Source organism: Budorcas taxicolor, chromosome 10 (genome assembly GCF_023091745.1).
Source record: "Budorcas taxicolor isolate Tak-1 chromosome 10, Takin1.1, whole genome shotgun sequence".
In the NCBI taxonomy this organism is placed as follows: domain Eukaryota; kingdom Metazoa; phylum Chordata; class Mammalia; order Artiodactyla; family Bovidae; genus Budorcas; species Budorcas taxicolor.
In genome coordinates, this window is record NC_068919.1 from 21,876,686 (window position 1) to 21,892,373 (window position 15,688).

General features: G+C 44.8%; 1 protein-coding gene across 6 annotated transcripts; it reads left to right on the top strand.

Moving 5' to 3' along the window:
- The first annotated feature begins 2,865 nt into the window (after positions 1–2,865).
- Positions 2,866–11,898, top strand: HAUS4 (HAUS augmin like complex subunit 4). 6 transcript variants are annotated; one of them, XM_052646793.1, is made up of 11 exons: positions 2,968–3,349; positions 4,041–4,124; positions 4,734–4,810; positions 7,301–7,443; positions 7,535–7,666; positions 8,007–8,141; positions 9,366–9,462; positions 10,341–10,486; positions 10,739–10,869; positions 11,229–11,297; positions 11,439–11,898. In XM_052646793.1, exons 3-11 carry the CDS (start codon positions 4,756–4,758, stop codon positions 11,620–11,622), a joined length of 1,092 nt encoding a protein of 363 aa, XP_052502753.1. In that variant the 5' UTR covers positions 2,968–3,349; positions 4,041–4,124; positions 4,734–4,755; the 3' UTR covers positions 11,623–11,898. The 6 variants fall into 6 exon arrangements, with proteins under 6 accessions (XP_052502756.1, XP_052502753.1, XP_052502754.1 ...); XM_052646794.1 differs by having other exon boundaries at positions 2,968–3,143; XM_052646796.1 differs by lacking the exons at positions 2,968–3,349; positions 4,041–4,124 and adding an exon at positions 2,866–2,961.
- Positions 11,899–15,688: the final 3,790 nt, after the last annotated feature.

Below are 15,688 nucleotides of genomic sequence, written 5' to 3' on the forward strand. Positions count from 1 at the left end.
ATCTGTTTCCTCTCCTTTCAGGCCTGGCTAAGAGAAGATTCATTTCATAGTCTTCCCTATCCATTCCTGCAGAAAGATTCTCTACCTCCCTCAGGTTTTTCTGGTATTTATTATTTAAACTGCTCTTTTGACACCTTTTTGCTGCCATGTATTATTTGCTTTTCATGTGTATGTTTTGTCTTCTGAACTAGATTATGAAATTCAGGGAAGGGACTGAGTTCTATTTTTCTTTGTGTCTCTCCCAAGGCACTTAATAAGTGCTTAATAAGTGTCAGTTTAAAAACACCTCACTTTGATAGTCTTTCCAAAGCACTTTCTCAGCCATTATCTCATTTGATCATTACATCAACACTGTGAGATTGGACGAGCTAGAAATATGTTAGTTCCTCCTTTTGACAGATAAGGAACCTGAAATCCAAGGTCACATAGTTTGTTAGAGACAGAGATGGAACAGATAATTGCATATGAAGACCTGATCCAGTTCACAACTTCCCATGGCTCTCCCCTCCCGCCTCCTACCTCAAGACAGGCCTCTGTATCCTTCACCCCCTCACTCCTCCAGTACTTTAGAGCTACTTAGCCAAAGCTTTGTAGTACCATTTTAGAAATTTTGGCAAATAGGATACATGAAATTTCAGTAGATTTCTGATCAATTCTGAGTCACCAAAGCATCCTTGCTATTTTGTTCCAACTGCCATTTGTTAGGGACATTATGCCTGGTATTTAATGATGCTGCACTACAGAACTGAGGAAGCAGAAATGATTTTTAAAAGCCTTAGAAAATGACAGCACTTTAACATTAAGCACGAAAGGTGGCAGTTGACAAGATGACCAGGGACATAAAATTTTTGCACTGGATCACACTATTTCTCTGTGTTTTGCTGCTAGCAGAATTCTCTAGTTGGTATTAAAAGAAAAGGTTAAATTCTCTGCCACCCAGCACACCAAGTCCTGAGAGTCCTTTCCCACCTCCCCACCTGCTTCTCTGATGCAAGAAATTTCATAATGTTGGTGCAATTTACTTAGCAATAAATATTTTTAAACTAATTCATCTAATAACCAGTCCATCCTAAAGGAGACCAGTCCTGGGTGTTCATTGGAAGGACTGATGTTTAGGCTGAAACTCCAATACTTCAGCCACCTCACATGAAGAGTTGACTCATTGGAAAAGACCCTGATGATGGAAGAGATTGGGAGTAGGAGGAGAAGGGGACGACAGAGGATGAGATGGCTGGATGGCATCACCGACTCGATGCATATGAGTTTAGGTGAACTCTGGGAGTTGGTGATGGACAAGGAGGCCTGGCGTGCTGCGATTCATGGGGTCGCAAAGAGTCGGACATGACTGACTAACTGAACTGAACTGAACTGAACCTAATGACTAGATTCCAGTTGACTTTGAAAAAAGGGTGGCGGGTGGTTAAAACAGAGAGATGTTGGGGGAACCTTAGCCAGCCTGAAGTCAAACCCAGAGAGGATGTCAGGGGAATCATCCTTTCTCTCCCTACCACCTCCTGCTGGGATCCCCCATTGACTGAAACCAGTCAGAGAATACAGATAGTGAGTAGTCCTTACCTTCTACATAGGGTGTTGAAGAGCTGAAAGTGGATCTAGGGGGCAAATGGAAGACATCCGGCTCACTGGGCTAAGGGTGGCGAGGTGACCCAAAAATGAGACAATGAGACATATGGGAAAGTCTTGTGGTTGCTTCTGGAAAAGATTTTCTTCTCAGACTGTTACAGGAAGAAGGCTCTTCTTCCTTCCTGCTAGGATGCTGTTGAGAGAATGTGATGTACTTCTTGGACTTCTGAAGCCATCTTTTGACCATGAGGGGATTGCAAAGAGAATTGCAAACGATCTTGAGATCAGGGAGCTACTAAAAAGTCTTGAAAAGTGAAAGTGTTAGTCACCCAGTTGTGATGGACTCTTCCTGACCCCATGGACTGACTGTAGCCTGCCAGGCTCCTCTGGTAAGGGGGTTTCCTAGGCAAGTAGGAGTGGGTTGCCATTCCCTTCTCCAGGTCTTCTGCATTGCAGATGGATTCTCTACCAACTGAGCCACCAGGGAAACCTAAGAAGTCTTAGGACCCCCCTCCAGCTCCAGATTTCTGGTTAAGCAAACAATAAATGTCCCTGTAGTTTAAAAAAAGAAGACAAAAAAAAATAAAAAAATAAAAAATAATAAAAAAAGAAGACAGAGGTTTTGATGAAGGATGAGAAATAAAGAAGAGAGAAGAGGAGAAACCTGCAGTAGGAAAAGTGGAGAAGCCACCTCAAGAGACAGGGCTGGCAGCACCTGAGCAAGGAGACTTGCAGATGGGCGGCATGTCTGGGACAGTTCAGAGGTCCCCGAGGTCAGGCTTACACTGCAATCATTGACCTGGAATAAGCCAGTTAGCCTCTTTGCGCCTCAGTTTTCCCCTCTGCAAAATGGGTATGATAGTGACTTCCTCATAGGAGACAAGAACTAAACGGGGCAGGGCCAGGCAAGTAAAATATTTAGCGTAGTCTGACTCATTGTGGGCCCTGAGTAAAAGCTGGCAATTATTACCATCTTCCCAACATTTTCCCTCAACGTGGGGGAGGTGCCTAGGAGAAAGGGCAAAGAAGTCTGCCTGCTCCCTTTCCCAGTCCGGACTCCAAACACCCAGTCCTCTGGCCGTTGGAAGACTGAGGGCGCGCGCCCGGCTGGAGGCGGAGCCTGCCGTTCCCGCCTCGAGCGTGGCGCCGCCCCTCCCTCCCACGCGGCCTCCTGGGCGTTTGGGGCCCTTTCCCCTCCCCCGGCCTCCCGCGCTGTCTGCCCAGGCCTAGCTTCCAGCAGCCCCAGCGCCCGGCCGGATCGAGAGGTTTCGGAGGCCGGGCGCGGGCGGCGGTCCAGTGTTGCGGCCACCGGCTGCCCCCCTGCCCGCCTCAGCCCCCTCGGCACTGCCTCGGGAGCTTCAGCTCCCCCTTGCTGTGCAGGTTTGCTCCGGAGGGTCAGCGGGCGGCGCTGCGGGGAGAAGGAGCGCTGGGAGAGTCAAGCCGGCCAGTCCCCGGTCTCCGGCCGCCGAGATCGCCCTCGCCCTTGGGAATCCTTGGCTACCAGACGGCAGGAAAGTAGGCGCCCGAGAGCGCGCTCCGCATTTTGATTCATCTCTGGCCCTGTAAGGGTCACATCTTGTGAAAATACCTGTAAAATCAATTTAACGTTCAGTGCAGCGTGTAAAGACAGCTCTAAGAATTTAAAAGACGCCTGAGTCAGAACATTTAAATGCTTGGGTCCTTGTAGCAGCGTTTTAACACGTCTGAGTGCAAAGGGTGGAGAATCGAGCCTGATTGCCCCCACCGTTCACTCCAAGACTTTAAAAGGGTAAAGAAAATCACCCTAAAAACCCCAAGAGGGCAGTTCCCCTAGGAAGGGAAGAACAGCTGACTATTTTTAAATTTGGGTTGGTTCTCATTTCCTTGAGCTAAGTTTGCGCCTGCAGAATTTATTTGCAGGCTTAGATCTTTGATAAACAGAATCGCTAAAACACTGAGCTTAACTAAGTAGTGGCTTTTGTTGACAAGTCGATTGTGGTATTAATTCTTAACGTCTCATCCAAGGCAGGAGTCGTTATCTCAGTTTTGCAGGTGGGAAAAAGTTTGGCACCAAAAAGCATTTCCCTTAAATTCACACAGAGGCAACTGGGCTGAGCTGCAAATTAAGTCTAAGTATTCTGACTCAGTCCCCCTCTAGACCATGTTACAAAACAAATGAGTAGTTACTTTGATGTTACTCATAAAACCAGGAAGTAAACCAAATGTTCTGTGAACATGAAGTGTTAAATCCTAATAACCTATGTTCTGCTTTGGGAGGCTCAGCTGCTCTTGAAGAGTTTGATACCTTACAGAGAGGCGGGTTGGAGCAAAAAAAAAGGGAGGGGGTGAGGGGGTGGCGGGAATAATGTCAAGGGAAAAGTTTTGTCTCTAGAGTCCAGACTGTGCCCATCCTTACCTCCTCTTTGTGTTGCTGGCATTCTTTTCCATGTACTCGGTGTTCTGACCGAACACGCGTCCAGGCCTCAGCCTCATGAACACACCTTTGCGTTCTTCTCCTGCCACTGACCTCCCTGTCAGTCTTCCTGTCATGGTCTTTCCTCCAGGTGCTCTTTCCTAATGCTGTTATGCGAAAACCAGTTGTTTTCCTTCAAGTGTGGATTGATGTGTCACTCCTGAAGGATGTTGCTAGAGTTAATGATCAAAAGCTACCAACAGATCTCAGATGAAAGGACAAGTTAAAGAAGCACAAGTAACTCTTGTGGAATTTGATAGCTGAGTTATTTGGAGGAAAAAAAACCAGGCTGATTTCTACCCCCTCCCCTTCCCCAGCTCACTCAACTAGAAAGCAGCGGCTCAGTTTTAAGGGAAGGGAAAGGGAAGTCACTCAGTCGTATCCGACTCTTAGCGACCCCATGGACTGCAGCCTACCAGACTCCTCCATCCATGGGATTCTCCAGGCAAGAGTACTGGAGTGGGTGCCATTAGGGGGCCGGGAGCGGGCATCCTTCTGTTTAGTGAATTGGAAAGTTTTCTTTCCCAAGGAGGATTCTTTTCAGACAGGACCCAGGATGTGTGATATAGTCCCTCCCTGTAAGAGGTGTTCCTCCTCCCCAGCTTGTAGACAACAGAAATTTGAACCCAAGGTAGTTGTCTCTCTGGGGCAGCCAAGCCAGTTTATTTATCTTTTTGCTTTCTTTTACTCATTTGGACAGATAAGAATCACCAGAAAAGCAGATGGCATCCGGGGATTTCTGCTCGCCTGGAGAAGGGATGGAAATGCTACAACAAGGTAAGGGCAGCCATTTGCAAGAGGTTTGAAGAATTATCCAGAGTGGTCTTTTTTTTTTTTTTTTTAAGTAGCTGATTAATTTTGGCTGTGCTGGATCTTCATTGCTGCACATGGTCTTTCTCTAGTTGGGGTGCAAGGACGTCTCATTGCCATGGCCTCTCTTGTTGCAGAACACAGGCTCTAGGGCATGCAGGCTTCAGTAGTTGTGGCACATGGCTTAGTTGTCCTGAGGCATGTGGAATCTTCCCAGACCAGGGATTGAACCCATGGCCAGATTGTTAACCATTGGACCACCAGGGAAGTCCCAAAATGGTGTGATCTAGGGCACTGTCTTCTATAATAAAAAGGGGAAATTCCTTGGTGGTTCAGTGGTAGGACTTGGCACTTTCACTGCTGTAGCCCGTGTTCAACCCCTGGTTGGGGAACTAAGATGTCTCGAGGTGTGGCCGAAAAAATAAAAGGATTGATAATGTTCACCAGTACGGTTTCTCTCACAGAAGCCTAAGTTCCTAGGGAAACTAGAATCCTTGATGATTATAAACATTCTCTTATTGAAAGACAGATTATACAAACGCCTGTTCAGTACCTGCTAGTGCAATAGACTAAAATTTCAAGATGTTCCCATGCTGTGTTAGCAACCATATCCTGATGACAAGGGTGGCGAGTGAACTTTTGAAAGCTGTGTCTTGAATTTTCTCATATCTTATCCTCTAAAATCTCAGAATCCTTCCATATTTGAATTCTTTGCCCATTTCAGATGTTTTCTCTATCTTGAGTCCTTTGAAAACATCAATCTTCTATATTTTGACCATTTCCATATTGAGTTTTTAATGCCTTGGGAGGAAAAAAAGAAGAGACTTTTAATTTTCTAAAAGGACTTTTTGGTATGATGGTCCAGAGAATTAAAATGTGTTTGGTATGTGAAAGTAAAATAGAAGACCCCAGCAGAAAGCATGTGGGAAAACAGATGGAAAAAAAAGCCCCTTGAGCATATGGAATCTGGCTATGATAAACTTAGACAACATATTAAAAAGTAGAGATATCACTTTGCTGACAAAGGTCCGTCTAGTCAGAGCTATGGTTTGTCCAGTAGTCATGTATAGATGTAAGAGTTGGACCATAAAGAAGGCTGAGAGCCAAAGAATTGATGCTTTCAAATTGTGGTACTAGAGAAGACTCTTGAGAATCCCTTGGACTGCACAGAGATCAAACCAATCAATCCTAAAGGAAATCAACCCTGAGTATTCACTGGAAGGACTGTTGCTGAAGCTCCAATACTTTGGCCACCTGATGTGAAGAGCCGACTCAAAGGAAAAGACCGTGATGCTGGGAAAGATTGAAGGCAAAGGGAGAAGGGGGTGGCAGAGAATGAGATGGTTAGATAGCATCACTGATTCAATAGACATGAATTTGAGCAAACTCTGGGAGATAGTGGAGAACAGAGGAGCCTGGCGTGCTGCAGTCCATGGGGTCATAAAGAGTCAGACGTGACTTAGCAACTGAGCAACAACCTGGCTTCTTGCACTTTTTCTCGTGTGTGTAGTGTTCTGCATCCACATGGGGTACTCAGTCTATTTACAATAAGGAGAATTTGGTTAGTTAAATTTTTTATTCTTAAGAATATACCCTCTCTCAGTCTTGCTTATGCAACCAGAGATTACATCCCAAGTTGGAACTGTACATGTGTTGTTTTTTTCCGTCCCCCAAAACTCTAGTTATTATGTGTGAATGAGGCATTTTAGGTAGTGTGGTGAGTCCTACCAAAGAGTCCCTTATTCTTGTTTCTCTGTCTAATATTTTCCAACTGTATTTCCATTTTCTAGGATTTTAGCTTTTTTTAAGGCTCGTTCTCTAATTCTTGATTAACACCCTTGTATATAATATAAATGCTTGTTACTTTGAGAACTGCCTTTAGTTTATTTGTGGATTTTTAAATTTTGTACTTGTGCCACAAGGCTTGAGGGATCTTAGTCCCTTGACCAGGGATTGAACCCCAGGCCCTTGGCAGTGAAAGTATAAAGTTCTAACCATTGGACCGCCAGTGAATTCCCTATTTTTAAAAAAATTTCATTTGATTTAGAAAACGTCCCTACCAAAAACCTAAGGGTTTTTTGGAAGTGAGTATTAAGCTGAGAGTTATGCTCAATTATGGGGACTTCCCAGGTGGCTCAGTGGTAAAGAATCTGCCTGCCAGTGCAGAATCCTAGGGAGATGCTGCTTCGAACTCTGGGTTGGGAGAATCCCCTGGAGTAGGCAATGGCAACCCGCTCCAGTATTCTTGCTTGGGAAATTCCATGGACAGAGGAGCCTGGCGGGTTATAGTCCATGAGGTCGCAAAGAGTCCTCATGAGTGAGCATGAGTGTGTCCACTGAACATGGACATGACTGAGCTACTGACCCTTCCCTTCCTGTATCTTATGCTCAATTATATAAATTGAATCCATACTGCTGTCTTTGCTTTTTGGTCCCTATGGGGGACGTCTCATTAAGTGTGCAGCAAACAGCTTCCTCCTTGTAACCTGAGTGAAGAGGACCTGTTACAGAACCCACACTTCAGCCAACTACTGCTGAGTCTCTCACAACACGTGGACGAGAGTGGTTTAAGCCTCACGCTGGCAAAGGAGCAGGCTCAGGTAAGGGCCCTGGGAGAAGGGCTGACTGGGAGGAAGAAAAAGATCTTCTGAGAGAGAGGGGCTCCCACCTGGGATTTTTTCGGTTTTCTAGGCATGGAAGGAAGTTCGACTGCATAAGACAACATGGTTAAGGTCTGAGATTTTACACAGAGTCATTCAAGAGCTACTTGTGGACTACTATGTGAAGACACAAGATACAGATTTAATTTCTGAGGACAGAAAGGTGAGGCAGGAAGCAGGAAGTAAGTGCTGGTAGCAGCTGTAGGAATGACGGGGACAGCTGTGGCTTCCTTTGATTCTATGATATGGGGGAAATAGGAGTTTTGAGTAACGGGTGTCAAGAAAGACAGGGACTGTAGTTATGGGGAAAGAGGTGAGTGTGTTGTCAGGGTTTTGAAAAGGAAGATTGACAGGAGAAAGCACTGGCAGCTAGAGAGTTATCTAAAGGGGATGACATGTTTGAGGACTTTGAAGATATGTGAAGAACTGCTCATGAGGATGGAGGAGGCGGAATGGGAAAAGTTTTATAGTAACTTCTTTTTGCTTTTTATTCTCTCTCCCAGTTTCATGAGACCCTTGAACAGCGGCTACTCGTGACCGAGCTGACACGGCTCTTAGGTCCCAGCCAGGAGAGGGAGGTGCCTCCACTTCTAGGGCTGGAGAAGGCGGACCTTCTGGAGCTCATGCCACCCTCAGAGGTTAGGGGCTGGGGGGACGGACATTGGGACCAAAGAAGGGAAATGGCTTAAATTTTCCCATGTATTGAAGCATTTCGTGGTTAAACTTTCTGTGAGAATGATACTTGTTCATGGTGGTAGAACTTAAGTAAATAAGAAAGAAAAAACATTACAAGGAAGCAAGTAAGAGCTGAAATACTAAATCTAGAAATAAATGCAGTATTATTATGTATAACTTGACATATTGGGTTGGCCAAAAAGCTCATTTGGGTTTCTCCATGAGATGTTGCGGAAAAACCTGAACAAACTTTTTGGCTAACCCAATAAATGGTATTATACCTCCTGTACATACATAGAATATAATCTGTTTTCACTCAATATATTTTGGACTTCTTTTCAAGTATATGATTATTTTCAAATATATATTACTTTTCAAATTACTGTAAACAAGATGATACCCTCTAAGGCACTTTTTTTTTTTTTAATTGAAGTATAGTTGATTTATAATGTTGTGTTAGTTTAAGGTATGCAGAAAAGTGATTCAGTTAAGCCTTATATATCAATTCTTTCTCAGATTCTTTTCTCTTAAGGGTTATTATAAAATATTGGAATTCCCTGGGCCATATGTAGGTCCTTGTTGGTAATGTATTTTATATATAGTAGTATGTATATGAAAATCCCAAGATCCTAATTTATCCCTCTCCTCTTCCTAAAGCAATCTCTGCACAGTATCCAGGCATATAGTTAGTGCTCAGTGTCCTTATTATATATCACCAGTTTTAATCACAGATGGATTTCATTGTACAGATATAGCATAATTTGCTCACCCTTATTGATGGATATTAATGTAAGGTTGTCTCCACATTTTTGCTGGTAGAAGCCACAATGATGGGAACGCACTGGTTCATACTTGTCTTTGTGTGATTATTTCTCAAGTGTTAGTGCTTAAAGTGGGATCACCAGGTCACAGGCCACACACAGAACATGCTGGTACATATTGCCAAGTGCAGAGAGGCACTTCCAGTGTCCTAGGTCCCCACATTTTCATCAGCATGGGATCTTGACAGCCTCTGTAGTCTCTGCTAACATTAATCTCCCTGGTGACTTGGAATTAAATCTCCCTGATGACTCTCGATGCATTTCCTTTGGTTATCATTGAGATTGTTATCATCACGTATTCATTGACTGGATCTTCCAAGTTCCGGCTGTCTGTCCGCATCTCCCCCTTCTCTTCTGTGGCTGCAGGATTTTGTGTGGATGAGAGCCCGGCTCCCATTGGAAGTGGAGGAGCAGCTCAAGAAGAAATGCTTCACTGTGCTCTGCTACCACAATCCCAGTTCAGGTGCGTGCCGGCTGTGTCCTGTTCACAGCTGGCCTTCAGGGTTCCTGGTCTGCTCTTTTGACAATAATGTGTTTGAATTTTAGATTTGGGACAGAAGCTGGGAAGCACTGGAAATGCTTACTTTTTTGTTCCCTTGCTGGTAGAACAAAAGTGAGGAATTCTGTGTGGATTCCCTCATTCGGCCAAGTGCTGAGTGGCAGGGTCCTCTTGCTACAAGGAAGGATGAGTTCTTCTTAAGAGAATCAGAATGTAATAGGGAGGAAAGTTCAGGCTAATAGGTATCCACCTTGTCTTTGTTGTTTAGCTGCTAAGTTGTGTCCGACTCTTTGCAACTCCAAGGACTGTTGCCCACCAGGCTCCTCTGTCCACTTCCCAGGCAAGGATACTGGAGTGGGTTGCTATTTCCTTCTCCAGGGGACCTTCCCCACCCAGGGATGGAACCCACCTCTTGTGCATTGGCAGGCAGATTCTTTACCACTGAGCCACCAGGGAAGCCTCTTGTTTTGTCTTTATTTCTGTGATTTAAGAATCAAGGGCCACATTTGGAATTCAGAGTAAGAGTGAAAGTGAAGTCACTCAGTTGTGTGTGGCTCTTTGTGACTGCCAGGCTCCTCTGTCCATGGAATTCTTCAGGCAGGAATACCTTTCTCCAGCGGATCTTCCTGACCCAAGGATTGAACCCCGGTCTCCTGCATTGCAGGCAGATGGAGAGAACTTAATTATGAGAACTGGGCTGTTTTTATCAGGCCATCAGAAGAAAACCTGTAAGGAAGACAGAATCTGTAGGGCTGGATGTATGAGAGGGGTACTGAGATACGGCTTTCAAAAGGCAGGAGCAGTTAGGGTTTTCCCATCCAGCATTCTGTTTCTTTGCCCAGATTTGGACAGTGAAACCCTGAAAGCAGCAAAGGTCTGGAACCTCGCTGAGGTTCTGGCAGGTGAGAAGCAGCAGTGCCAGGCTGCCAAGAGCCAGCAGAAGGAGCAGATGGTGCTGCTGGAGAAGAAGAGTGCCACCTACTCCCAGGTCTGGCAGGGCAGTGGGGTGGCCTCCCTTCTCTTTTACTCTGACCCCAGGGGCCCCTCTAGGGAAGCCAGGGATTTTTTTTTGGTCATGGATCTTCCTCAACCAGGCATCAAACCCATGTCCCCTGCAGTAGGAGCACAGACTCTTAATCACTGGACCATCAGGGAATTCCAAAGCCAGGGATTTCTGATCTGCCTTCTTTTCTGCTGTCTTTTGTGGCTGCCCTCTTCCTCCTGCCTCCTGGGGGCTCAGGTGCTACTTCGCTGCCTGGCCTTACTGCAGAGGCTTCTTCAGGAGCACCGGCTGAAGACTCAGTCTGAGCTGGACCGCATCAATGCTCAGTACCTGGAGATCAAGTGCAGCGCAATGATCCTTAAGCTACGGTGAGCTGTGACCCCTGTGGATCTGAGAGACTCCATCTCACACCCCACCCCTCCGACCCTCTCCCTCATCGCTTTCCTCTCTGCCGTGCCTGACACCCTGTGGGTGTGCAGTAAATGTCACATAGCTCTGTTAGCCTTTGGATTACTCCAAAGCTGTCAGCATTCTTGGGTCTTTCATTTTAAAGCCTTCTGAAATAGGTGCTTTACTGTGAGCTAAATTGCTCAGGAATTTGGAACGACTTTGCTTATCTTGTCACTGCTCAACCCATACGTTGACCATGGGCAGGTCCTGTGTCCCATTCCTAAGTCTGCTGCTGTCCAGGATCCTCAGCTTGACGTTTCTTTCCTCCCCTGGTCAGGATGGAAGAGCTAAAGATTTTGTCTGACACTTACACGGCTGAGAAAGTGGAAGTTCATCGTCTCATTAGGTGAGAACTCCCAAAAGTCTGATAGAGCTCTTCCACCCATCACACCCCCTCCAGACTCATTCATTTTTGTGCCTTCCCATTTCTGTGTACTTTCTGAGGAGCCAGATCCTTATATTGTATCTCCTGTGCCTGGGTTCTTAGGGACCGTTTGGAGGGGGCCATTCGCCTACAAGAGCAGGACATGGAGAAGTCCCGACAGGTCCTGAACACCTATGAGGTCCTCGGGGAGGAGTTTGACAAGCTGGTGAAAGAGTACACCCAACTCAAGCAGGCGACTGAGAACAAGCGCTGGACCCTCCAGGAGTTCAACAAGGCCTGCCGCTGAGGGTGGGTGGGGCCAGGAGGCGTGGCTTCTGCAGAGGAACCATCTCCTTGTCTTCCTGCTGAAAGGACCACCTCCACCAGAGGCCACCTTCGCTCAAGGGCGTGTGGGGACACTTGTCCAAAACACTACAGTCCTTTAGGCACTCTTCTGGTTTTTCTTCCTTGTTTACAATGACTGAGTCTCTTCTAGAAAATGTAACAGGTTTGTATCATTTTACGTTCAGTGATTTGTGTTAGCCCTGTATCCTATTTGATTATCTCCTAAATAAAGTGATGGTGTTGTACCTTAGGACTTTAGTCATTTTTGTTTGGACAAAGATAGAAAAAGAACATCAGAGTCTATATGGATAAGGAGGGAGACTTGAGTGCATGCAGAGCTGGCTTCCTAATGCTTACTGGAAGGGTGAGGGGTAAAAGGGCCAGCCTGGCATGCGGGGTTTTAGAGGCTTCATTCTTAGACAGCAGAAGTGGATTAAAACTGGGCTTTCTCTTGAAGAATTAATCTCCAGACTAGTACTAGACGCTCAGATGGATAGGATACTATTCTGTCGCTATGGCTGTACGTGGGGCAGGTATGATAAAGCTGCTGGGCACCCAGCTAGGTTACAGGAAGGGACACAAGGCATTTGTGTTCTCGCTTCCCTCTGATGTGGTTTGAGGGTTACTTCTTTCTCTGAGAGCAGAGGGTGGGAGAAGATTACCCTGAGGAACCAAGTTCCCTGGTCTGTTTAGCTTAGAAAAAGGCAGGGCCCTGACTGGTGGGGACTACAAGGGACTTCCCTGGTGGTCCAGTGGTTAAGACTACATGCTTGCACTCTAAGGGACGTGGGTTCAATCCCTGGTGGGGGAACCCACTTCAAAAAAAATCTGAACAGGAAATAAAGATGCCAGTTTTTTAAAAAATGCCACAGTTGGGGGTTGCTGCAAGCAGAAGCCCAAGACCACCCTCATTTAGAAGGCCCTACTCAGCTTCTCAAACCACTTTCCAGGGAGACTGTCTCAAGGTGCTCTTCTGCTAAGATCATATAAAGATGGTTTTGGATTGATCATAGGTAAAATTAAGGTCTTTGACTCAGCTTTAAATTTTTCTGTAAATTGTGCTTACTTCCATTTATCTATAAGTGCTGGCCCCCACAAAATGAACAAGCAATTAGGTTGTATGGTCAGGCCATTCAAGATAGCTGTTCTCTTGCTTTCTGTACCTTCCCTGCTTGACCAGTCCCTGCTTCACCGGCACCCGATTCACATGAACGTGCTTACCCCTTAGATCAGAAGGGCTCTGCCTGCTAGCTTATTAAAGAAAAACATCTTCCTTTCTAGGTTGTTACCTGAGGGGCTGGGAGGGATGTCGTCCAGCTACTGGTTTCCCTGGTAACTGATGAGCCAGCCTGACTTAATTCCCCCTATAAATGATAACCTCCTCCCCCCCCCCAAGTAGGGAGGACTGCTGTCATGTCCAGCCTGCCCTCTGCCATTGCAGGGGTGGGGGGTGTTTCTCTGGCACCTTGGCTGTGGATGTGTAAGATTCCCTGTCCAAGAAGCCATTGATGTCTCTGTCACTGTCTCCGGGCTCTTTTCTTTGGTTTCAAGGCTGGGCTACTATGAGGCTTGCAGGCCTGTGGGGTCAGCCCAATACCGATTAATGTAAAAACTCTAACATAGTCCATATTGCTTAGTTATATGTATAATTTTTAACCTGTTTCAGGGAAATGTTTTCAAACCTACAGAAAATTTGAAAGAATAGTATGATAAGCACCAGGATACTCTATTCAATTTTTAAACTTTTAAAATGCTTTTATTTTTTGGTTGCTCCACATAGCATGTGGGATCTTAGTTCGAACCTGTGCCCCCTCAGTTGGAAACACAGGGTCTTACCTGGACCACCAAGGAAGTTTCTTTCTTCACTTTTTAAGTTATAGTTGATTTACAATGTTGTGTTAATTCAAGTGTACAGTAAAAAGTGATTCAGCCTTCCTGTTCTTCCAGTTGGTCCTTGTTTTTTTTTAATCTATTTTACACATATAGTAGTGTGTATCTGTTAATCCCAAACTCCTAATTTATCTCCCCCACTTTCCCTTTGATAACCATATGACTGTTTTTTACATCTTTGAGTCTGTCTCTGTTTTGTAAATAAGTTCATTTGGATCACTGTTTTAGATTTCACAAATAAGTAATATCATGATATTTGTCTTTCTCTTTCCAACTTTCTTCACTTAGCATGATAATCTCTAGGTCTATCCATGTTGCTACAAATGTCATTTTTTATTCATTCTTTTTTATGGCTGAGTAATACTTACATGTTGGCTATTGTAAATAGAGCTCCTATGAACACTGGGGTACATGTATCTTTTCTTTCCTTTTTTAAAATTCATTTTACTGCACTGGATCTTAGTTGCAGCCCTCTAACTCTTAGTTGTGGCACGTGGGATCTAGTTCCCTGACCAGGGATCGAACCTAGGCCCCCTGCGTTGGGAGTGTGGAGTCTTAGCCACTGGACCACCAGGGAAGTCCCACGTGTATCTTTTTTAATTAGAGTTTTCATCTTTTCCAGATATATGCACAGGAATGGGATTGATGGATCATATGGTAACTCTATTAGTGTTTAAAGGACTTTCCATACTCGTCTCCACAGTGGCTGGTATCAATCTACATTCCTACCAGTAGCACAAGAAGTTTCCCTTTTCTCCACACCCTCTCCAGCATTTGTTGTTTGTAGATTTTTGGTGATGGCCATTCTGACCGTGTGAGATGATACCTCATTGTAGTTTTGGTTTGTATGGGACCAGATGCCATGATCTTAGTTTTCTGAATGTTGAGCTTTATGCCAACTTTCTCACTCTCCTCTTGCACTTTCATCAAGAGGCTTTTTAGTTCCTCTTCACTTTCTGCCATAAGGGTGGTGTCATCTGCATATCTGAGGTTATTGATATTTCTCCTGGCAATCTTGACTCCAGCTTGTGCTTCTTCCAGCCCAGCATTTCTCATGATGCACTTTGCATATAAGTTAAATACGCAGGGTGACAATATACAGCCTTGACGTACTCCTTTTCCTATTTGGAACCAGTCTGTTGTTCCATGTCCAGTTCTAACTGTTGCTTCCTGACCTGCATATAGATTTCTCAAGAGGCAGGTCAGGTGGTCTGGTATTCCCATCTCTCTCAGAATTTTCCACAGTTTATTGTGATCCACACAGTCAAAGGCTTTGGCATAGTCAATAAAGCGGAAATAGATGTTTTTCTGGAACTCTCTTGCTTTTTTGATGATCCAGCAGATGTTGGCAATTTGATCTCTGGTTCCTCTGCCTTTTCTAAAACCAGCTTGAACATCTGGAATTTCACGGTTCACATATTGCTGAAGCCTGGCTTGGAGAATTTTGAGCATTACTTTATTAGCATGTGAGATAAGTGCAATTGTGTGGTAGTTTGAGCATTCTTTGGCATTTCATTTCTTTGGGACTGGAATGAAAACTGACCTTTTCCAGTCCTGTGGCCACTGCTGAGTTTTCCAAATTTTTTGGCATATTGAGTGCAGCACTTTCACAGAATTATCTTTCAGGATTTGAAATAGCTCAACTGGAATTCCATTACCTCTACTTCGTAGTGATGCTTTCTAAGGCCCACTTGACTTCATATTCCAGGATGTCTGGCTCTAGGTCAGTGATCACCATCGTGATTATCTTGGTTGTGAAGATCTTTCTTGTACAGTTCTGTTGTATTCTTGCCACCTCTTCTTAATATCTTCTGCTTCTGTCAGGTCCATACCATTTCTGTCCTTTCATGCAAAAATGAGCTCAATAAAGGACAGATGTTCCCTTGGTATCTCTAGTTTTCTTGAAGAGATCGCTAGTCTTTCCCATTCTATTGTTTTCCTCTATTTCTTTGCTTTGATCGCTGAGGAAGGCTTTTCTTATCTCTCGTTGCTATTCTTTGAAACTCTGCACTCAATGGGTATATCTTTCCTTTTCTCATTTGCTTTTCACTTCTATTCTTTTCACAGCTATATGTAAGGCCTCCTCAGACAGCCATTTTGCTTTTTTGCATTTCTTTTTCTTGGGGATGGTCTTGATC

Bases quoted from the DNA above. Each gene is read 5' to 3' on its own strand.
- HAUS4 (XM_052646796.1), top strand. From the start codon at position 4,756: ATGGCATCCGGGGATTTCTGCTCGCCTGGAGAAGGGATGGAAATGCTA. The intron at 8,142-9,365 runs GTTAGGGGCTGG...CTGTGGCTGCAG, and splicing joins AGCTCATGCCACCCTCAGAG to GATTTTGTGTGGATGAGAGC. The intron at 9,463-10,340 runs GTGCGTGCCGGC...TTCTTTGCCCAG, and splicing joins CTACCACAATCCCAGTTCAG to ATTTGGACAGTGAAACCCTG.